The sequence below is a fragment of the Puma concolor genome, chromosome A3, assembly GCF_028749965.1.
Source record: "Puma concolor isolate L17-30 chromosome A3, mPumCon1.1.hap2, whole genome shotgun sequence".
NCBI classification, from domain to species: domain Eukaryota; kingdom Metazoa; phylum Chordata; class Mammalia; order Carnivora; family Felidae; genus Puma; species Puma concolor.
This window is the reverse complement of record NC_141669.1, coordinates 50,213,053-50,235,448: the sequence shown is the minus strand read 5'-3', so window position 1 is coordinate 50,235,448 and position 22,396 is coordinate 50,213,053. Positions and strand designations below refer to the sequence as shown.

The 22,396-nt window shown below is 50.1% G+C and overlaps 2 protein-coding genes across 7 annotated transcripts; one reads left to right on the top strand and one right to left on the bottom strand.

The window, feature by feature from the left end:
* HTRA2 (HtrA serine peptidase 2) lies at positions 1–3,384 on the top strand. The gene is made up of 8 exons (XM_025932102.2): positions 1–691; positions 792–996; positions 1,086–1,280; positions 1,521–1,553; positions 1,788–1,893; positions 2,072–2,141; positions 2,823–2,918; positions 3,026–3,384. Exons 1-8 carry the CDS (start codon positions 186–188, stop codon positions 3,189–3,191), a joined length of 1,377 nt encoding a protein of 458 aa, XP_025787887.1. The 5' UTR covers positions 1–185; the 3' UTR covers positions 3,192–3,384.
* Positions 3,331–22,262, bottom strand: LOXL3 (lysyl oxidase like 3). 6 transcript variants are annotated; one of them, XM_086700766.1, is made up of 16 exons: positions 22,115–22,256; positions 20,398–20,722; positions 18,180–18,343; positions 17,328–17,542; positions 9,787–9,843; positions 9,089–9,148; positions 6,590–6,809; positions 6,167–6,347; positions 5,868–6,022; positions 5,459–5,626; positions 5,159–5,321; positions 4,710–4,953; positions 4,502–4,617; positions 4,286–4,422; positions 4,078–4,189; positions 3,331–3,893 (listed from the first exon to the last, which is right to left on the bottom strand). In XM_086700766.1, exons 2-16 carry the CDS (start codon positions 20,708–20,710, stop codon positions 3,820–3,822), a joined length of 2,379 nt encoding a protein of 792 aa, XP_086556892.1. In that variant the 5' UTR covers positions 20,711–20,722; positions 22,115–22,256; the 3' UTR covers positions 3,331–3,819. The 6 variants fall into 6 exon arrangements, with proteins under 6 accessions (XP_086556892.1, XP_086556894.1, XP_086556890.1 ...); XM_086700768.1 differs by having other exon boundaries at positions 9,787–9,879; positions 20,398–22,239; XM_086700764.1 differs by having other exon boundaries at positions 20,398–22,239.
* Between the last annotated feature and the right edge of the window lie 134 nt (positions 22,263–22,396).

Below are 22,396 nucleotides of genomic sequence, written 5' to 3'. Positions count from 1 at the left end.
CGGGGACCACAATTCCCAGCATTCACGGGGCGGAGGCGGAGTCGGCCTCCCGGAATCCTGGGTCCCGGCGTGCACTTCTGAAGGACTTCAGGTACCGGCGTGCTCCGCGTCCCGCTGTCCGCCAGCTCGCGTCCAGGGCACCGCCTCTGTGTAGGGCGGGCGAAGAGGCAGCCGAGGCGGAGCTGATGGCTGCACTGAGGGCGGGGCGGGGTGCAGGCTGGAACCTCTGGGGATGGCGGGCTTTGGGGGGGGTTCCCTGGGGGAAGGGGCCCCTGTTGACCCCTGACCTCCGGGCCTTGCTGACGTCAGGAACTCCTGACCCTCGGGCCCGAGTGACTTATGGGACCCCCAGTCTCTGGGCCCGGTTGTCTGGGGGGGTCCCTGAACCACGGACGTGTCTGACTTCGGGGACTTCGGATTCCCGAGCACGGCTGACTGCAGGGTCCCCGGATCTCAAGACCCGGGAGGTCTCAGAGACTCCTGGAACCCGTCGGCGCATATGGCTGGCGGTAGCGCTGGGCGCTGGGGGGGCAGTGCTGTTGTTATTGTGGGGCGGGGGTCGGGGTCCTCCAGCGGTCCTCGCCTCGGTCCTTGGCTCACCGCCCACCTCTCCCCGGAGCCAGTACAACTTCATCGCAGACGTGGTGGAGAAGACAGCACCTGCCGTGGTTTATATCGAGATCTTGGGCCGGTAACGGTGGGGAAGGGCAGGAGGCACCCAGCCGCGGGCTAAGGGGCGGGCGAGCTAGGTGTCTGAGTCTCCTCACATCCTTGCTTTACCCCCATCCTAGGCACCCTTTCTCCGGCCGCGAAGTCCCTATCTCGAATGGCTCAGGATTCGTGGTGGCTGCCGACGGGCTCATCGTAACGAACGCTCATGTGGTGGCTGATCGGCGCCGAGTCCGTGTGAGGCTGCTTAGCGGCGACACGTATGAAGCCATGGTCACAGCTGTGGATCCTGTGGCAGACATTGCCACGCTGAGGATTCAGACTAAGGTGGGGGTCTAGGCAGGCCGGGTCTGGTTGGGACTGTGAATTTTTTCACATATCTAGACGACAGGTCTCTTATTCCCATTCTCTCTTAGGAACCTCTCCCCACCCTACCCCTGGGACGCTCAGCCGATGTCCGGCAAGGAGAGTTTGTTGTTGCCATGGGAAGTCCCTTTGCACTGCAGAACACGATCACTTCTGGCATTGTCAGCTCTGCTCAGCGTCCAGCCAGAGACCTGGGCCTCCCCCAAACCAATGTGGAATACATCCAGACTGATGCAGCTATTGATGTGCGTCCTGATATGAGAAGAATGGCAAACTAGGTTGGGGGTTGGGGGAAAGGCTGTGTGGGGCAGGCACCAACTGTGATAGCTGGTGGACGAGTTTATATACAGAGGTTGGGCTGCACATATGTGGCCACTGTGGCTGGGCTGGGAAAAGAGAGATTTTGGAGAAAGTGCCTACATCCTGGTTATGCCCCCAGGCATAGAGTCCCTGGATCTCTTCCATATTTTGTCCTTGTCCTGCAGTTTGGAAACTCTGGAGGTCCTCTGGTTAACCTGGTGAGTGGGACATCCTTCTTTCCAAGAATCCCTGCTCCAGGTCAGTGTGAGAAGGGGTGTGTGTTCCCTAATTCAACGACGTTTGGTCAAGTTTCTGAGCAGTCTCCTGTTGGTTATCTCCCAAAATCCAACCAGATCTCCCCAACTCCCCAATACTTCCTGCTACTCTTGTTCAGGTATCTCCATCTCCTACTATTTATTTGGGCTAGGGAATAGTGGGCTCTATCCCTGCAGGATGGGGAGGTGATCGGAGTGAATACCATGAAGGTCACAGCTGGAATCTCCTTTGCTATCCCTTCTGATCGCCTTCGAGAGTTTCTGCATCGTGGGGAAAAGAAGAGTGAGCCTGGCTTGGGGGAAAGGGATTCCTTTAAGTGGTGGGAAGGGCATTCATTGGGCCTTGCTGGAGAAGGGGGAGGGGTGAAGTGTGGGGAGGGGGATGGTGGGGGTCTGTTGGGAGGAAAGGGAGGGGAGGGAAGGATGTAGCCGAATGAGGCTCATTTGTCCCTCCATCACAGATTCCTGGTTTGGAATCAGTGGGTCCCAGCGCCGCTACATTGGGGTGATGATGCTGACCCTGACTCCCAGGTATGAACTTTAAAAGTAGTGACCTGTAGGACTACCAGTGTACTCAATGGTGGGCAACTAGCATCTCTGTTGAGCTTTGTTACCAATTTTATCTTTATCTAAGATGAGTTGCCTCATACGTGGAGCTATCAGAAGAGCTGTCCTCTCTCATCATATTGACTTTCTCACTCCAATCCATTTTGCACACCTGCTACCAGATTGATTTCATCCTGCTGCTGCTTTAAAAACTTCAGTCCATTAACCTGGTGTTCAGGGGCCATTTTCCATTTGTCTCCAGTTCGGCCTTCCAGACCTGGCTTCTTCCATGAATATACTCTGTTTCAGCCAACCTGATTTCCTACTCTCATGTTTTTATTTATGTTATTCTTGCTTTATGTGGTTAAATACCAGAACCATGCTTCTACACCCAAGTTAAGTTCTACTCTCTCCTTAAAGCTTCCCTTAGCATTCTAGAATGACATTAGTGTTATTTAGTAGTGTGTGTCATTTGGAATTACTTGCTTTTTACATACATGTCCTACTTCCTAACTTCGAGAAGGCAGAAAGTGAATTGCCTTTGTATCTGGAGTATCTAGTGCATGCCCTTGTCTATACGATTGTCAGTGTGTTGATGAGAGATTTGAGGTGAACCCAAGGGAGAGTGCCTTGGTGTGGTTAACAGGGTGATCTATGTCCTTTCAGCATCCTTGCTGAACTACAGCTTCGAGAACCAAGCTTCCCTGATGTTCAGCATGGTGTGCTCATCCATAAAGTCATCCTGGACTCCCCTGCCCACCGGTGAGGGAGAGACTGCATTGTGAGGTGGGGATGGGTGAAGCGTGCATGTGCCCTTGAACTGGGCTGTCTAGTCCCTCCTTTCTCTCTCTGTCCATCTTTCACCATAGGGCTGGTCTACGGCCGGGTGATGTGATCTTGGCCATTGGGGAGCAGCTGGTACAAAATGCTGAAGATATTTATGAAGCTGTTCGAACCCAATCCCAGCTGGCAGTGCGCATCCGGCGGGGACCAGAAACATTGACCTTATATGTGACCCCTGAAGTCACAGAATGAGTGGGTCAGCAGGACTCTGAGGCTCCTGCTCTGATTTCCACCTGGCTTTCCTGGCCTAGGCTCTGAGGGTACCTGGACAGAGGATTAAATGAACCAGTGGGGGGCAGGTCCCTCCAACCACCAGCACCAATCCCTGGGCTCTGAGGAATCACACAAATGCTTTTTATATAAAATAAAATTATACCTAGCATCATGTTATAGTCAAAAATAAGGGCGGGGTGGGGGGTACTGATCTTTTTCCCCATGAAGAGGCTAGAGGTAAAGCTGTATTCCCCCTGAACGGAGGGGAGATACTGGAGCTGACCATTCTGACCTCCCTATTTGAGAAAATGAGCTCCTGCTGTCTGTTGTTCTGGGCAGTCAGTCAGGTGCTGCTCTTTGTAGTGTGCTTCACTCAGTGCTGGGCCTGGGAGCAAAAATTCCCCATGCTTGGCCACAGATCCGGCAGCTGGCGTAGGAAGGAGGGCAATAACTTCGTTTTGATGTTTCCACATCCATAGCACACACTGGATGAGCATGGCTGGCCTGCTGACATCAGGGGTTCCTTGGTAAGCTCCTGAGGTAATGGCAGCCTCACACCCCTGCCATTAGGGGCCAGTGGTGGTTTTCAGAGGAGGGTGGCAGCACCTTAGATGACCTGGTTGCTGGTCTGGCCAGGGTAGCGCTCAAACTTCCTGTTGGCCTCTTCACTGAAGGCATCACCTGCAAGGTGAATGGGCAGTTTAGGCAGGGAAACGGACTCATTGTGGGGAAGGGTGAGTAGAAGTGGAGAGGCTGGGAGATCCAGAGGAGGGTGGGAAGATATAGAACCAACTTTGGGAGAAGAGAATGAAGGCCTTTCCTTCCCATCCCCCAGTCTCTTTGGGCTGCTCTTCCCATCAAATACCAATGTGGCAGTTGTGCACCCAGATGCGATGTCCATCATATTTGCAGTTACACTTCATTGCGTTGTTGGTGAAGTCACTTTCTGCTACTTCAAAATTGGGGTTGATGACCACCTGTGAGTGGGAGAAAGTCAATTTGACCAGTTGCAGTCTTCAAATCTTTAACAAACACTCCTCCCACTTGCCAGCTGGATCTCAGGCCCCGGGCACCTGCAGAATGTAGTTTCCTGGCTTCACATCTGTGATGTCAATCCACTGGCAGTCGATGTCATGCCGGTAAAGATCCCAGCAACCCACGGTAATGCCCTGCTCTCCAAAGTTAGCACACTCATACCTCTTGGAGACATCTGAGAGGGATTGGCATATGTCAGTGTGAGGCAAGGCTGTGGGATGGAGATACCGGAGTCTGTTCTAGGCCCAACTCACCCTCCTGACATTCGGTGTCTTCTAGACAGAAACTAGCTTTGTGGCCCTCAGCCACCTTGGTGCCATTGGGGGTCAGGATATCATAGTGAGTGAAGATGTCCATACTGTGGTAATGCCTGTGGGGACAAGGGAACCCCTGTTTTCGTCCCTGCCCCCAGCAGGCTTGCCCCATCTCCAGTGACCTTGCCCTTCTACTTGATCCTCTCACCCATGACACTCGTGCCACACCCAGGAGTGGCGCCCGGCCTTGGGCCTGAAGTCAGCTCGTCCCAGGTTGTGGATCTGGGAGGAGAATCGGAGCAGACGCCTGTGGCCATAAGGCCAGTTGGCTGAGCGGGCTGAGCGGGCCAGGCAGTTCTCTTCTGCAGCACAGTACAGCATGTGTAGGGGCCGGTCCTCGATGTAGGCGGTCTCCTGCACCAGTGCTGAGTGCAGCAGCAGGTCTGATGCAGCTGCACATGGAAGGGAGCAGAGTGTTGGAAGTCACTGCTGAGGGGTGGAGACAGATGGGGGTGCTTCTGCTCCCCCTGTAGAGTGTGAGAGGCTGCTTCTTCATAGGGAAGGAGCACCCCTCCAGATTATGGCTCTCTTTTTCCCTCAAAGGGGGTGGCCCAGAGCTTCCCTTCCCTGGCTTGCATCACCTTATCCTTCACTCACTCTCGGAACAGATGACTCCAGCAGTGAAGCGGGTTCCTGTTCTCTTGCAGGCAATGTGGGTGCCATGATGAGCACACTGGTCCAGGGACAGCTCAGACCCTGTGCAGCGCACTCCACTCATCACCACCTCTGTTATATTCCCTGAGTCCCAGTACCAGGTCTCCTGGGGACATATGTTGGTATTTCTGTGAGACCCCCACCATCCAGCCTCTTGGTCCAAGGGACTCATTTCCATAGTCCTCTGCCCCAAACACAGGCTTTGGAGGCAATCGTGTTGGTTTCCCTTTCCTTCCCACTCACCTGCAGGCCATGGTTGGCATAGCCCAGTCCAAGTTGCCTACAGACCACCATGGCCTCCAGTGTCCCCCAGTCATCCCCACAGATGAGCCCCCAGCGAAGGGACCCAGGTCCCCCTATTTGCACCTCCACTCGCCCCTCGTGTTGGCTGCGGCCCCCACTGAGTCGGATCTGTAGTGACACAATGGAAGTTCCGGGTAAGCTTTTGGGGAGGGGTAGTGGGAGCCTATAACAGGTATGTGGCTGAAGGGTGATTCAGAGGCACATAAAGGCTAGCAAGTGGGGGCATCAGGTGGGAGTTGTAGGATGGCAGGGGCCTGGGACAGTGGGCTGGGAAGCTGTCAGGCTGCAGCTCATGACCAGGACTGGATAGGATGTGAGATTTCTGGACTAAACCAGGAAGATAACTGACCTTGGTCTCTACCCCAGTGTAGGGCAGGTTGCATCGGACTCCAGCATCTTGGCTATGGGAACAGTCTTCGGCTGTGATGTTCTTGTGGGGGCACTTCCAGAGGGAGGGTTCCTGTCCAGAGCATCGAACCTCACTTAAGTGGATGGCACCCATGCCTAGGGTCAGAGGTCAAAGATCAGGAGGTTATAACTGGACCTTCATTGTCTGCCCAGGGGTCTCCTTCCCAAGGACCATACACCACCCCCCGGGAGAGTGTGTACCTCCTCCTTCCCTCTTCCTCCCATTTTCATCCCCCTCACCCTGCCCCATGCGGGCACCACTCAGAGCCTCTCGAGCACTCCCGAAGCCCAGCTCCCGACACACCACGCTGGCTGCCTGCAGGTCCCACTTGCGGTCACAGATTGTGCCCCATGTGCTGGCCTTCAGGACTTCTACCCGGCCCTCTCCAGGGTGGGCCCCACCCTTTAGACGCACTCGGGTCTATAGAGGAGAGAGATGTGCCCAAAGCAGTGAATGGAAACATCAGCACAGAGAGGGCTAAGTAGACCTGGGTGATAAAGGAGATTCTGGTGGGAGGGAGGGGGTGGTCTCAGGTCTGTGGCCCACCCCCTGAGAGGTTCCTCTCTGTCCTCAAAGGTCAGGGCTGTGCTAAGTCAGGGGCTGGCTAGGCTAAGGGGTTCTCCACCTGGGGTGGGGAAGGTTATAGTCACTGTCTCACACACCTCCCCCTGAGGCTTCGACTGTTGTTGCTTCCTCTGGCCACTGGATGCTGCGTAGAGAGGGCCTGGCACACAGCTCACCACCGCAGGGGCCCCCCCAGGGCACCTGGTGGTGTCATTGGCACGATAGAACTCCAAGGAGCAGAGGGAGAGGTGGGCCTCCGTGCCCACGCACGCCACCCCATGCAGACCAAAGGAGTGTTGCTGCCGCTGGGCCAGCAGCCTGGGGGGACAGGAGTGGGGTGCAGTAGGGTAAAACAATGCTCCTGCCTCTTTGCCGACAACCCTCCTCCCCTCCATGCCTCCACCATCCCCCAACCTTTCATGACCATTTTATCCCTTCTTCTTCCCTTCTTTTCTGCTGTTTCCCTCCTTAGAGACAAAGGGAATGGCAAGTTTCCAGGCTGAAAGAGCCCAGATTACCCAGATAGGAGGGTCCTTGGGGACCTGCAGCCAAAGACCACTATGGGTAGACAGCTAGTCTTGACTTGCCTGACAGAAACCTTGCTCCAAATGGCTTCAGGCTGCTGGCCCTAACGAAGGCTGAGGCTGAGGCTGCTGTGCAAAGAGAGTGAGAAGCCAGGACTGCCCAGCTGGAAGAGATGGGCAGGAGGGAGTAGCTGACAAACAGGAAGCCTGAAGAACCAGCGTGAGCACATCCTTCTGTTATGCTGAGGCTGAAATAACTGAATGAGTCAGGATGCAAAGGACTGAGTAAGTCTTGGGTCTAAATGGCTTCTCAGAGGCTAGAGGGTCTTCCAGGCCAGAGTATGATGGGTAGTTATGAGAAGATTATACCAGAAGGTGGACATAGGGAAGGACTGGGGCTGGCACATGTGGGAATGAAGATGTACAAATGCAAGACAGACAAAAGTTAGTCCACGTGACCAGAGAAGGAGAGAATATGCACAACAGAATGGTAGCGGTCTCTCCAGACCTGAGCTGGACTTTAAAAAAAATTTTTTTTTTCAACGTTTATTTATTTTTTGGACAGAGAGAGACAGAGCATGAATGGGGGAGGGGCAGAGAGAGAGGGAGACACAGAATCGGAACTGAGCTGGACTTTAATGAGGTAGTCCATGCTTCTGCAATTTAAACATAACAGAAAGAATGTTCTGTAGCCACCCAAGCATGGAAATGGGACTAAACTAGAGATGTTAAACCTTGGAAACCCTTCAGAGAGATGCCTTGAGAGAAGGAGGGGCGTGGTGTATTGACACCAACGGAGTAAGAGATGGCAGTGAGGCGCGTGGTGAGAGCAGTGCCCAGAGAGGAGGGTTGCTATTGGTGGTATGGGCCTGTGAGGCTGGCCTGGCAATGAACTATTTCAGTAATGTGCCCATCACTTGATGTCAGAGGAAGGAAGGTTATGACGACTCAAAGTCATTGCCTAGGAAGATGCAGAGAGGAGGAAACAAGCACAACAGACAAGCCTGGAGACTTTACAGAATACCTTTGGAAGCTCAGGATCAGTGGATTCTGAAGCTCAAACAGATCAGGTACTCTCCCAAAGTCCTGTTTTGCTGAAAATAAAAGTCAAAGAGGCCACCACAGGAAAAAGATCTTGCTCTTCTAAACTCCCTCCTCCCATTTCCCCACAAGGAACACAGTAAAAACAGCAGTGTGCCCTTGAATTTGGCGTTCAGGGAAGGCCAGAGCATGGCTATGTTGGGCACAGATGACCCTTAGCTAGAAGGTACACAAGAGTACTCTCAAATTCCAAGCTCCTCTGAAGCCACCACAAGGAGGAGCTGGAGAAGGAGGGCCACCAGGGAACCACTTGGGTGATCCCAGAATATGCAGAAGAGAGGAGGGGACAGAAGAAAGGGATGAATTCTCTGTGTCTCAGCCACTGCTGAAGAAGTTATCAGGGAGACTTCTCATGTGCAAATGGCCTTTGGAAGCCTAGTGAGAGGTAATCAGTGGGGCTGGAAGCTTTCCACTCCCTTCGGTTCTGAAGGACCCCACAAGGAAAATTATGGAACTGGGAGCCTAATTGTGTCAACTGGGCCAGAGACACAGGGGTTATAATCTGAACCCATCCCTGGCAAAGTTTCCAGAGGGGATCCTGAGTCTTACCTCCAAGCTGGTAGCACCTATTTTTAAAAAATAAAGTTAAGATGGGAACATTGATCCCATAGGCAAACTTAACTTCTTGGGGGAGAGGCAAGGATGGCATCTGAAGGAGAAAGTGCTAGAGTATCTGCTAGAATTCACTGGGAGAAGATAAACAAGCCTGTGGAACAGGAGTTCAGTGGATGAACTTCTATCAAGACTTTCAAAAATCCTGTGATAAGCATAATTCCCCAGAAACGAGGATAAGGCCCAGCATCACTTTATGTTTCAGTGACTCATCTGGAAGGTGGTTTCTAATAGCTACTGCCACCCCTCCACCTCTAGGTGGGGGCCTCTTAGACCCCTTCCTGACCACAGCTCAATTGCCCTGACTCATCATCACTCTGCACTCTCCCTCTCCTCACACCCAGCCTGAACTTCATTTACCTCTTGATTGATCCCCTGCCCACTCGGGGTTTGGGTTTGACTTTAAGCTTGGTGATTGGTCTGAAAAAAGGAGAAAGAAGTTAGTGGAGGTAGTGGTTAGGTACGTGGCCCAGGAAAGGTAGAGGGTTTTGTTTTCTGGTTTTTTTTTTTTTTTTTCCTGTTTCCAGGAAGGACACTTTATGCAGAGTGTGGGAAGGAGTAAAGTGAAGGGGGCCAGGTATTCCACACACTGACGGCTGCACACCACTGAACTCTACTTTAGGAACTCCTGTTGCACTCTGAATTCAACCACAGTGATGAAAAATCTAGTCAGTCCAGGGGGTGACGGGAGAAGGGGATACAAGGTAAAAGGAGGAGAGAGAATGGGAATGTGGGTGAACTGAATTAAGGGGGGTAGGAGGCATGCAGGTGGTTGAGGCTGGAGTCCAAGCTATTTGGGGGAAGCATAAAGATGAGAAGGCTTCTCCTCAGCCATTCCTACATTATTTCCTCTTTGTACACCCTAAGGTCAAAGCTTGCCCATCCCCATGCCTGCCTCCCCTTCCCTTCCCTACCTCCCCTGGAATGGCCATTGTGCAGTTACATCCCTAATTCATCAGCTTGGGTTCCGGGATGGACATGGATAGGCTGCCTTCCATCCATCCACCTCCTGGGGCCTCAGGGGCGAGCAGGAGGTCCCGGGGCTCTTGCCCCATTACCTTCCAAGGGGCTTGGGGCGTCGGGCCGAGGCTTTGGCCGCTCGCTTCCTCAACTTTCTGTGAGGATAAGACAATAGCAGAGTCAAAATCAGTCTAGAACCAAGTGGGAAAGACTGGTGCAGCCAGGGGCAAACTTCTTTTCCAACAGGAAAATTGGAAAGTCAACAAGATGTTATAACATCAGATACTCCCGAGGCTTTACCCTTCACAGCTGTCTGGCCTCACGCGCACATAACCACACTGATGAACAGTAGTGAAATTCATGGACTCAGGCTGATAGAGCCCCTGTACTAGCACGCACAGAAATTACACTAGGGTAGTGAGTGATGGGGACGAGGGGCAATATCAGGGTTGATCTAAACCTCAGGGGAGGTCTATGGGGAAGTGTATAAGTAGAAGGATGTTAGGATTGTTAAGATCGCCAGACTGACCCGGCAAGGAGAGAGAACTGGTTTGGTCATAGGGAGGCTAACTGTCTTTTATTCTTGGATGCTCTTTGACTTCTGGCATTTCCATGTCTGAGGCCAGTGAATTAGGACCAAGCACCAAGGCTGGATGTCCAAGGACAGTAACTTGATTTGACTGGGGAGCATGAAGCCAGGCGGCTTAGGATGACAGCATCCTTCCTGCCCAAATTAAATCCCATATGCTTTAGTCATTTACAAACCAAGCTCAGCTCCCAAACTTACGTCCAGAGAAATAAGTTCTAAAACTTTATTTTTTAATTGGCCTAAATATTTGACCTATTTTATTTTTCAAGAGGTTGGCTTAAGTCTAAGGTCTGGAAACTAGGTCTGTTTCTCCTCTCATTCTCCTTTTGATTTCAAAGACTTTTTTTGCCCCCTCTTCGTTCTGTCCAACTATGTATAGATGAATGCAGGTTTTGTCTGTTCTTCTAAGTTTATGAGACTCCCTGTTATCATCTTAGTTATTCTTTCTTTAAACACGTTCCTACTCTTGTTTCTCCTGAGGAGTCATCTGGACATAGTATACTGTGTGCAGAAGCACTGGATGTTAATAAACAGATTTGAAACAGCTCTGAAGTTGCTTGGTATTTCCTGCCCTGGCTTTTTCCTGAGGATGGATTTAGTTGGTCTTTTTGCCAAACTATCCACTGTGTCCAACATTCCTTGGAAAGAGTTCACAATAAGTCTCAGGTCCCTTTCCTGAGACATTACTAAGAGTTTAGAACCTTTCATCATATAAGTATAGGGTGAAACTTTTTCTCCAAATGTCTTTTTCTCAGATATGTCTAAAATGAAATGTATTTTATGTTTTCTTTCAAGATTACCTTGATCCTCCAACTAGTACTCAGAAAAATGTAGTATTATCTAGGGATGCCTGGGTGGCTCAGTTAAGTGTCAAACTCCTGATTTTGGCTTAGGTTATGATCCCATGGTTCGTGGGATCAAGTCCCATGCTGTCAGCATGGAGTCTGCTTGAGATTTTCTCTCTCCCTCTCTCTCTCTCTCTCTCTGCCCCTCCTCCCCTCGCATACATGCTTTCATGCTCTCCCTCTCTCTCTCTCTTAAAATACATAAGCATAAAAAGTGTAGTATTATCTAGATCTTGGAAGTACCTCTTCTCTATTTATAAGGTTTTATATTATACATCATATGGTACATATGATTTTACATATATATATATTATATATATATATATAATAAAATACAATATAGATTATATTAAGGATCTGGTACTTATTTAATACTAGTACTGATACTTGTTTTGATTTACACTTGCACATTCACAAATGTGCTTGTTTCCCCTTACAATTTGTTTCTTCAGCCATCAAACATAAAAACCTACCCGCGTCAGCATCACCTTTTCTTATCCACCCATCTCTCTCCTCCAAGACCACTCCCCCAAAAGGTTTCTGAATTCCATCCTTTAGGATCTTTTTTCTCCTAAATTGAGAGGTCGAATACAATCTCTCCTCAACTGAATCATTTTAAACCTGTTCCGATCTCTCCGACACACACGCACATATACACACCCTCCACCCCATATCTCCCTTCCTCTTCATAGAAAAAATTGTCAAGAGTTGTCAGTGCTCCACTTCTATATCTTATCTCTTACCACTCATTCCTTAACCCACTCCTTTCTGGTTTTCCCCATCACTCTGCGAGAATAGATCCAGTAGACAGCTTCAGTTTTCATCATGTTCCCCTTTTGGTAGCATCTCACACTGCTGTTCTGTCCTTCTCTTCCTCCTTGGCTGTCCTAACACTATGAGTCTGGTTTGATTCCTCATTCCAGTTGCTCTCTCTTGGTCTTCTTTGCATGTTCCTCCTCTAGCTAGTCACTTACATTTTTGGAGCCCTAAGGCATTCTTCTCACTCCACATCCTCTCTTTATATGTTCCCATTTACACCTAACCTGGTATAGTCCATTGCCTTTTTTTTTTTTTAATTTTAAAGTTTATTTTGAGAGAAAGAGAGAGTGTCAGCAGGGTAGGGGCAGAGAGAGAGGGGAGAGAGTATCCCAAGCAGGCTCCATGCTGTCAGCACAGAGCCCAATCGGCGGCGGCTCCAACTCACAAACCACAAGATCATGACCTGAGCTGAAACCAAGAGTCAGATGCTCAACCAACTGAGCCTCCCGGGCGCCCCTGCCTTCTTAATGTTTCTAAAATGTAATATAGGTGCAAAAAATAAACCTGTAATTCTTTCAGCAAAATCCACCCTAGAAACCTAGGAGTCAACTTGATACTTCTCGTCTTTGGTTCCCAAAGTCAGTCCAGAACCAAGTCATGTCAGTATTACTTCCTAAACATCTCTTCAATCTACTCACTCTTGTTCTTCTCCACACCATTCTCAGAAATGCAGAGTGGTTTTTTGGGGGCCACAAACCTGATCATGTCCTCTTACAGCCCTGCTCATGAAAACACTTCGGTCGCTTCCCATTGCTTTTAGCATAAAGACCCAAATCCTTAGTGTAGTCTGTGAGGTCTTCCATGATCTCTCAGCACCTCTGTGTTCTCAGCACCTTGCACAGTGCTTTGCAAATAGCAGGAGTTCAGTAAATAGCTTTCAGCACTTAAGCTCTTAGAACCTCAATTTCTTTGCCTGCAAAAGGGCAGTAAATGGTTCAATTATCTCTACATTCTTTTCCTCTTCTAAAATTCTACAGCTTTCACGTGTTGTAGGGAAGAACTATAAAACCAAGTTGAAAAATGATAAACGCACCTCATTCTGATTTTCTCATTCCTTAAATCTTACTGGCTTCCTCTAAAAGCCAGCAGATGTATCTTCTTTCTCTATGGAAGGTGGAGTTCTTTATAAATGATCTTATCTATCCTTTATGATTGTACCACCCATGAGAATGCTCCCTCTGTGTGATTTGGCCGTGAAAGGAAGCCTATCTCATATGTCCATCATAGAACTCTCAGGACTCTTGCAACCTCTCTCCTCACTAAGAATGGTCTCTGTTCTTAGTATGTGTCCTTCTCCAGCCTTCATATCCTAGACTCAGTAGGAGATTCCAAGATGTACACAAATATTCCTGATCTCTGAAAATTACTTCAGGCCATGCATACCTATAGGTAATTCCTGGGTCTCAAACATCCCAAGGATGGCTCACTTCTAAAGCTAGTTCATATTAACTTGAAGCCCAGAGATGCCTGTTGGCTTGCACCATCCTTCTCTCAAGCAGCTTCAGGATCATTTCAGGTGTCCCTCCCTTCTTTTCTATTATCAGTCATCCTTCAGCTATTCATCCTCTCTCTTTGTTGTCACCCTCCTAATCAGCTTCGTTTTTATAACAAGCTTCTAACTGGCCTTATGGCATCTAGAACCTCCTCCTCCAATTCACTACTATCAGGTAAACTTTAAAAACACTGGTCTTATTTTATCATTGTCCCATACAAATACTTTTATTTTTAATTTTTCCATAAGATAAAGATCAAACTCTCCAATCTGGCATCAAAAAGTTCCATTTTTTGGCTTTTATGCATTCAGATCTTCCTTCCATTATTTCTCAGCACAATTTTCTACTCTAGTCAACTGTCTTTTGAAAAATATCCTAGTCACTGTCAAATTTGTCAGGGTCAGCAATAACTCTGTTTTGCTAAATCCAGCATTTGTGTCTCAGTCCTTGTGCTTTTAGACCCACCAGCAGCACCAACTCAGGTGATGGCGCTCTTCGTCTCCTCCTTGAAGCGCTTTATTTGGCTTATAGGCTGCCTTGCTCGCCTGGTCTTCTTTCTACCTCACCTTGCTGTTTGCATTTCACTTTACCTTCCTGACATAACATTTAAGCTCTCTGTTCAGTCCTTGGACCTCTTTTTTCCTGTTTACATTCACTCCCTTGGTGATGTCCAGTTTTAGGACTTAACATATGTTTATTCAGCAACTCTAGAGTCATATATCCAAAAATTAAACAGGTCCAAAACTAAGTTCTTGGTATACAACACCCCTCCCCCCAATCCTCACACAACACATGCTTCACCCATTGTCTTCCTTATCAAGTAAGGCCATCTCCATACTTAGCTCAGACTCAAAACCTTGGGGTGAACCTTAATCGCTCTCCTCTCCCACCACATTAAATCCATCAGCAAATCCTGTCGCCTCTACCTCAACCATACACAGAATTTTATAATTTTTCATCTCTTTCACTGGTCACCATCACCCTCACTTTCTGTACTTGGCTTTCAGGAGATAATAACCTCCTAACTAATTTCTCTGCCTCCTTGATTCTACTGTATCCCTCACAGTCTATTCTTTATATATATATATATATATATATATATATATATATATATATATATATATATAAAATGTTAATGTTTATTATTTTTGAAAGAGAGAGAGAATGAACAGGGGAGGGGAGGAGCAGAGAGATAGGGAGACAGAATCAGAAGCAGGCTCCAGGCTCTGAGCTGTCAGCACAGAGCCCAACACAGGGCTCGAACTCACAGACGGTGAGATCATGACCTGAGCTGAGGTCAGACGCTTAACCGACTGAGCCACCCAGGTGCCCTCCTCACAGTCTATTCTTAAAGCAGCCAAAATAATACTTTAAAAATGGAAGTCAGATGTCACGCCTCTGTTCAAAACCTCATCTCCCACAGAGTATACACCAGTCCTCCCAAATGGCCCTATGCAATCCAGCTTCCTATTCTTTCCCTATCCCCTCTTATATCACCTTTCCTATCATTTTCTCTCTTGTTCACTCAGCTGCAGCCCCAGTGGCCTCCAGGAGCATGACTCTTCTCCCCTCCCTCCCCCTGCTCCCTAGGATCTTTTCATTTATCATTCCTCTTCCTGTCAACACTTGTCTAGATTTCTACAGATTGTGCCCTCACCTCCCTTAAATCTTTTCCCAAATGATGCCTTTTCAAAGAGGCCTTCTCTGATGGCTCTTTTTAAAATTGCAATCTCACTTTTACTTCCTAACTCCTTCCCTGCTTTATTTTTATTCATTACACTCTTTGCCATCCTTGCATTTTAAAATTTTACTATTTTCTGATTCTTCCCTAGTCCATGAGATCAGGGATTTTTGTCTGTTTTGTTTACTGTCGAATCCCTAGTGCCTACAACAGTAGACAATATATAAATACTGACCAAATGAATCTCTTCACCTTTGTTCATGCTATCCTCTTCACTTGAAATCCCTGCTTTTTAAATTGTATAAATCTTTCAGAACCTGATGTTGGGGTCAGGCAAAGTAAAGAAAAAGCACAGAGAAAGAAGTATAGCTCCAAGACAGATAATAGCAAAGGAGCACAGCACACAGCTGTTTTAAAACAGTTTGAGTCTCCAGACCAGATAAAGTATACTCCTTGGGGCTGAAAGAACTTTCAGGTGTGTCTGAGAGCCAAGGCAACGAAAATCTGAGCAAGTATGGAAAAGACTAGAGGTTGGACAATGTATTTACTTTCAAAAAGAAGAAAAAGGATTCCTTAATCTAAAGAATAATATTTTAAAATAAGTTATTAAATGGAAAGTTTGTGAACAGTGGGGAAAAAATATGGAGATGCTTAGAGACCCAGAAGGATTTCAGTAAAAGTTAGCTCAAACCACCATGATTTCCTTTTTTGATAAGCTTTCTAAATTGGAAGGCTGGAAAATGGCCATGAACATAATATATCTAGATTTTAAGGAAGACTAACAAAATCTCCCACGATTTCATTATAGATAAAATGGTGAAATGCTGGCCACATCATTGTAGTGTTCAGTTTGTTCCCAGTTAGTGGGAAAAAAAACATTTCACAAGTAATGAGTAAAGACTTGATGAGTAAGGAAGGGTTAGACTTTGGTTTTGAACATTTCAATAATTTTAACAGTCACTCTGATGAAGCCAGAAGACCTAACTATCCTGTATATCTTCCAGAGGAGGCTGGGAGGGATGATAAATGGAAAATAATGTCAAGATTCAAGATAATCTCATGGGTTCACTGTGGCTTTTAAGTGGTTTTTAAATGATGTATCAAACTAACTTAATAGAATAAACTCAACATAGATTTAGGTTCAAATAGGCTTTTCTATTAGTATCAAGGATAAAGGAAGATCTGAATTGGTTTTAGATGATTACTAGTTCAATATGAACCGTGGGATGTTTCCTCAACAGAAAGGCATACAAAATCTGGGCATGCTCTACTCAAAGTTGAGCATTTCTACTGTACCCTGCTCTAATCAGACGATATCTGACGTTGTGTGCCCAGTGGAAGCTGACCTAGATGTCAAGAGGTCTTTCTGCAAAACTCAACTTAGGAAGAGCTGAGAGGAAAAAAAAAAAAGTATTTCAGTCTGCAAAATAGAGTGACTGTAAAGATTTCCAAATTCCTCTAAACGACCACATATGATGCTCCAGGGTTGCGAGGCACGGTAAGCACAGAGCAGTTTACCAGTGTGATTCGTTACCCTGGTAGCCAGTGCGTACCCCAGGGCTCCAGGGCAGTTGGAGAGGGTCGGGCGCCTCGGCCAAAGGATATTCTGGAAGACTTGCCTAGGAGTGCCAGCGGCTCCCGCGCTCACGGACGCGCCTCGAGGATGGCCGCGACCGAGGGGCAGGCCTCACCTCTCCAGGAGCGCCCCCAACCCTCAAGGTTCGGCCCTCTGGCGGGGACTCCCGCGCCCAGCCCGGCGCTGGACACACCCAAGCGCCGCCTCCGCAGGGCGCGGCCGCGAGCTCCTTGAACTCGGACGTCGGGCCCCGGAGCCGCGCCCGCGCCGTAACCTTACCCGCCCGCGACACAGCCGGCCGCTGGGCGTGGCCTCGCCAGGCTCGGCGCGCGCCCCGGGGAGCCGGGACTCTGCCTGCCAACCGAGGGCGTCACGGGTGCGGACGCGCGACCGGCCGCCACTCGCCCCGCCCCGGTTGCGGACCTCAGAGAGCCGGAGCCTCGCTTGCCCCACTTCGGACCCGCCCTGAGGAGCCCTTCATAGTTCCACAAGGTTTCTCAACTCTCCAGTTTCGAAAGGGCCTCCATAGTTCCCCACTGTTCCTGAGCCCCGGACCCTCTCCGAGGTCAAGACACCGCTTCCTAGCGAGCAGCCCTCCATCCCAGTCTGTTCCCCCCAGCGCCCACGCCCCTTCACCTGTAGAAGGCCGTGTTAACCCTCTTTTCGCTAGGGAAGCCCAGCATCCCGCAGACCACGTGGCTGTTATGGGCGCTCCAGCCTTTGTCACACACTTGCGACCAGCCTTCGGGAAGCCTGACTTCGACCAGTCCCTCGGTCACTGGCAGAGGCCGCCTGCCCCTCCCCACGGCGGGCCGAAGTCGCACTTCTTCCACTTGCAGGTGCTGTTCTACCTGGGGAGGGGACCACAGGCAGAGGACGGAGTCTCAGTAGCGACTTTTATTTGTCCTGCCACCCTTAAGGAACCCTGATCAGCGTGCTTGCCATGAAGACAGTGGCGAGCAGGGGCTGACACAGGGCTGAGAGGCACTCCTGCTCTCTGTGGGGAACTGACTTTCCTGCAACCACGGGAGTGGAAGGACATGTCCTGCTCTGAGAGGCGATTAAGGGTGCGGAGCAAACTGAGGAAGGAGCAGCCAAGGCGGCCCGGAGCACGAGGGAGAAGTTCACAGAGGAAGTTGCACTGAAGGAAGAAGTAGGAGAGAGTAAGAAGGGAAATGTTCCAGGAGAGCAGGAACCTCTGAGGAGAGGGAGAGCAAGGGATGTCCTGGGGACCAGGGATGAAGTTGGAGAGGCGCCTGCCAGGTTTAGTGACGTGAATGCTGATGTGAAAACAACCCTGGGCTTTAATATGCCTAGGAGCATTACCATTTGTCCCCCACCCCCTCAGCCTCACACCGACTCAAATGATCCCATGGGGCATATAGGATCCCCTACCTTTTAGCATCCCCTCTAACCACATATAACCACCCTACAGCCCTCTCTGGCCATCCTGGGGTGTGTGTGTGTATGTGTGTACGAACGGCAGACCTCAATGACATTAGAATCCGAGAAGCCAGGGAGGCGCTGGTCCTTGCAGATGACTCCAGCATCCTCATCATGGGTACAGTCACTGTTCCCCCAGCCCCGGGAGGCACACTCGGTCACACTCTGCTCAGTCCCACTGCAGCTCAGGTTGTCCAGCCAGATGCGGCCTGTTGAGGGAGAGATGAGGGAACAGAGAGGCTTGTGGAGGCAGGATGGAGGAGAAGGGTAAGTGGTGAGGATTTGGGGGAGAGTGACCATGAAGGCCTCACACCTGGTTTGATGATCCCATTTTTCTGGTTAGATAATGGGATGTGAAAGAGGAGACCCTGGAAGGGAATAGGAAAGGGAGCACAGGATTGATGGAGGGTCAGTTGTGATCGGGGGGATACTCAAGAATTTGGTAGGGTGAATAAAAAACCAAGAGTCAACACTGAAATTCTGATCAGTCCTGACCTATTCAATGATAGCTACAATTAATCAAGTATGTGTTGTGTTAGGCACTCTGCCATGTATGTATATACATGATTATCCTTACAACAGAGCTGCCAGAGGTGTTATCACCATTTTACATAAAGAAATTGGGGTGACCATACAGCCAATACATGGGGGCTTAAGGGTTTGAGCCATTTGTGAGACTTGGAAATCTAAGATCCTTTCCTCTCAGCTTCACTTTCTCCCATGCGTCTTCCCTGTCTGTGTTACTGCTTTGCCCCCTTGTTTTCCTCTCTGTCTGGACCATCCTGAAATGAGTATTGCTGACTTCTCAGAGTTGGGATGGATTCAATTCCCCCCAGAAGCCATGGGATTCCACCCAATGTGACTGTCCCAACCAATGGCAGGGACCTATCATGCATACCCTGACAGGACTTTCCCAGCTTCTGCTGGGATACCTACTTCCTGCCCCACCAGGCCACTGAACCATCACAAAGTCCTTGTGACTCTCTATGACTATCCCCCAAGGTCTGATTCAGTCCTTCGATGCCATCCAGGCAGCTAAATGACTGTCAGCTAAATGACTGTCCTCATATTTGGAGACAACCTTCATGCAATTGCTACCCAAAGCTTTTAGTTTTCATACCAAACATCCCTGGTTTCTTCAGCCATTCCCTCTTGAAACTTGGCTTCCAGTCTTTCACATCTGGGCAGCTCTCCTCTGAAAGTATATCCATTTTCTACTCTCTCTTTTTTTTAAAAGTAGGCTCCATGCCCAGCATGGAGCCCAACACAGGGCTTGAACTCACGACCCTGAGAGCAAGACCTGAGCTGAGATTAAGAGTTGGGCACTTGATGGGGCGCCTGGGTGGCGCAGTCGGTTAAGCGTCCGACTTCAGCCAGGTCACGATCTCGCGCTCCGTGAGTTCGAGCCCCGCGTCGGGCTCTGGGCTGATGGCTCAGAGCCTGGAGCCTGTTTCCGATTCTGTGTCTCCCTCTCTCTCTGCCCCTCCCCCGTTCATGCTCTGTCTCTCTCTGTCCCAAAAATAAATAAAAAAACGTTGAAAAAAAAATTAAAAAAAAAAAAAAGAGTTGGGCACTTGACCAACTGAGCCACCCAAGAGCCCCTCTACTGTCACTCTTTAAATGTGGCAACTACAAGTGACGCTTTATTCCAGAAGTGGTCCAGCCAGTAGGAAGTGGAGGATTAGCTGCAGACTGCACCAGCTTCTGTCCATCAGTCCCATTGTGGGCTCCTACAATGTAAGCATCCTCAGGTCTCAGAATTCCTCCTAAGCGCCTACTAGCCACACTCATTCTTGTCTTAGAGTTTATACTTGTTCTTAGTTCCAGCTTGTTGGTTTCAGCTCTTGCCTATAATCTGATTTGGTCAGCTGCAGTATCTGTGATCCGTTCTGGCTTTGGGATATCCAGACATCACTTATCTGTTCTCAGCTTTCCATCAAACCAACTGTACTTTAACTGTACAGGGCTCACCTGTATCAGGGCTGTCCTTGCATGTAGCAAGGTAGAATCATACTTCTGCAGAAAAAAGGAACATAGAGATCATGTAGTCATTTTGCACCTAGGGTCTCTGAAGTTCAGAGAAGGCACTGACCACCTTAAGGTCACACAGTTCTGGGAAGCAACTGTGTTGATTGGTTTGTCAGCCATGGGTTTACTTGACACTGGCTGTTTTTGGTGTCCTGGGTCCCTGTGCCTGTGCCATCTGGTGTTCCCTCTCCCTGCATTTAGACAATACCTAGGCCATGCATGGAGCATTGCTTACCTGTTCCAGGGCCATATTTGGCACTGTGGGTCCAGCCCGTGGCCTCTGTGAAGCCCAGCTCTCGGCAGAGGACGTGGGCAGCCTGAAGCGTGAAGTCGTCATCGCAGATGGTGCCCCACTCGCCAGCTCTCTGTATCTCCACTCGGCCCTCAAAGGGCTTCCTGGGGAAGCCGGCCAGCCGGAACCGTAGCCCCTGGCTCCCAGCCCTCTTCTCGGGGGCCGTGGATGGGGATGGAGATCCCAGGCATGAGCTGCACAGCAGACAGAGCAGCAGCCCCCATGGGCTCCGCTGCCAGATACTGACAGGTCGCATGGCAGGGAAGGCCTGGGTGCCCCAGAGAGAGAGTGTGTAAGAGAAATCACAGATGAAGTCAGGCCTGGGTTCCAGAGAGAGGTCGTGAGAGGAAGAGAGACACTGAATAAGGACAGAGACAGAGATGGTGGGAGAGAAAGACAGGGACCCATGGACTAAGTGAGAAAGAAACAAACTAAACAAGAGCAGAAACACGGTGAGAGAGGTGCAGACTAGGGAGGGAGGCGAGAGACAGAGACCCAGAGATAGGCTCTCCCTCCCTTTTGTAAAGAGTAAAACTGTCCCCATCAGTTGTTCTGTCTCACAACGTCCTTTCCTAGTTCTGTCATTGGCACCTCCATCACCCCCACCCATTGGTCTAAGAGACCCAGAGATCAAAAGATAGTGATTAGAGACCAAGGGCAGAGAATGGTCCAGAGAAAGAGATAAGACTGAGCAAGAGGGAGACCCAGACAGGATGTAAGAGGAAGGAAGCTGTGGGAACAAAGCGGGAGCAAACAGAAAGAGACAGCAGAGAGAGACAATGTGGAAGATGGATAGAAGGTGATTGTGAGAGAGCCAAGTACACAGAGCAATGGAGAGACATGGGCAACAGGTGAGGAGAGGGACTGGCAGGAGCCAACGAGGGGCAAGGGGCGGCAGGAAGGACCCAGATGATTCCATTCAGCCATTCGGACAGAGGACAGACAGCTACTGATTGTGGAGAGAAGCAGGCAAGGGGGGTTAGGAGACCCTCAGATCTTAGTTAGGTTCCTGAATGGGAGCCAAGCCCAGAGTCCTGTCTGGGCAGATCCCAAGGCAGAGAGGGCAGAGACCAGAACACATGGAGAACCCCCTGCACACCCTACCCAGCACACAGGCTCTCACATGCCCTGCAGGTTCAAGGGGCCCAGGAGGGCCAGGCCTCAAGCTGGGAGGGGTGTGGGGTGGGGTTGTCCAGACCTCCTGCCAACACTGCCATGGCTGTCACTGGGCAACGGGAGCCCAGGGCGCCAATCGGCTCCTCAGCCAAGGCCTTTCCTCTGTCTGGGGCTGAGAACAGCCCCTCTCCAGCAAGAGGCCCCCCGAACATGCTTTCCCCCCACTCAGACAAACAACACAACAGGAAAGCTTTGTTCTGGGGACATTCTGGCTTGGGGGCCCAGGGGTAGGGCCTCACAGAGGAGCCCCCAGCCTTAGGGCCCTCGCGGCTGCCCTATTTGGAACATCCTGCAGCCCCCCACCCGCCAAATATCTGCCTCCTCTCTCCACTCTCCTTGTGTCTCACTCTTCTTTAACAATGATAAAACCCTCAGTGGGTTGGGTTCCCCTCGACCCTAACCCGCATCACCCCTTTTCGTGGTCCCTCCACCATCCTCCCATCCGAAACGCTCCTTCCTCCCGCGGCGGCGTGACTCCCCCTACCTTGGCTGAGCGGGGACCTAGGGGCTGGGAGAAGAGTCCAGGTCCTGGAGATCAGTCCTAGGACTTCCCCAAAAAAGTGCTCGGCCAGGGGAGACTGGACCCCCCCCTCTTTCCCCCCTCTCCTTTCGTCCCTCCCATGTCCCCTTGAGCCCTCCCACATTCCGCCCTCTCCCTCGATTCCTCCCAGGCCAGTTCCCTCCTCTTCTCCTTTTGGTCCTCCCCTCCCCCGTGGAGCTGGCCGCAGCCGCTCCACCTCCCTCCGCCCCCCACCGCCGACCCTCC

What these genes read in the sequence shown, in the direction of transcription:
- HTRA2 (XM_025932102.2), top strand. Translation starts at nt 186, where the DNA reads ATGGCTGCACTGAGGGCGGGGCGGGGTGCAGGCTGGAACCTCTGGGGA. An exon ending in AGACTGATGCAGCTATTGAT is followed by an intron (nt 1,281 to 1,520) that starts GTGCGTCCTGAT and finishes CTTGTCCTGCAG; the next exon opens with TTTGGAAACTCTGGAGGTCC. An exon ending in GAGGTCCTCTGGTTAACCTG is followed by an intron (nt 1,554 to 1,787) that starts GTGAGTGGGACA and finishes CTATCCCTGCAG; the next exon opens with GATGGGGAGGTGATCGGAGT.
- LOXL3 (XM_086700768.1), bottom strand. Translation starts at nt 21,373, where the DNA reads ATGGAATCATCTGGGTCCTTCCTGCCGCCCCTTGCCCCTCGTTGGCTC. An exon ending in AGTCGAAGCCTCAGGGGGAG is followed by an intron (nt 6,348 to 6,589) that starts GTGTGTGAGACA and finishes TCTCCTCTATAG; the next exon opens with ACCCGAGTGCGTCTAAAGGG. An exon ending in AGACACCGAATGTCAGGAGG is followed by an intron (nt 4,423 to 4,501) that starts GTGAGTTGGGCC and finishes AATCCCTCTCAG; the next exon opens with ATGTCTCCAAGAGGTATGAG.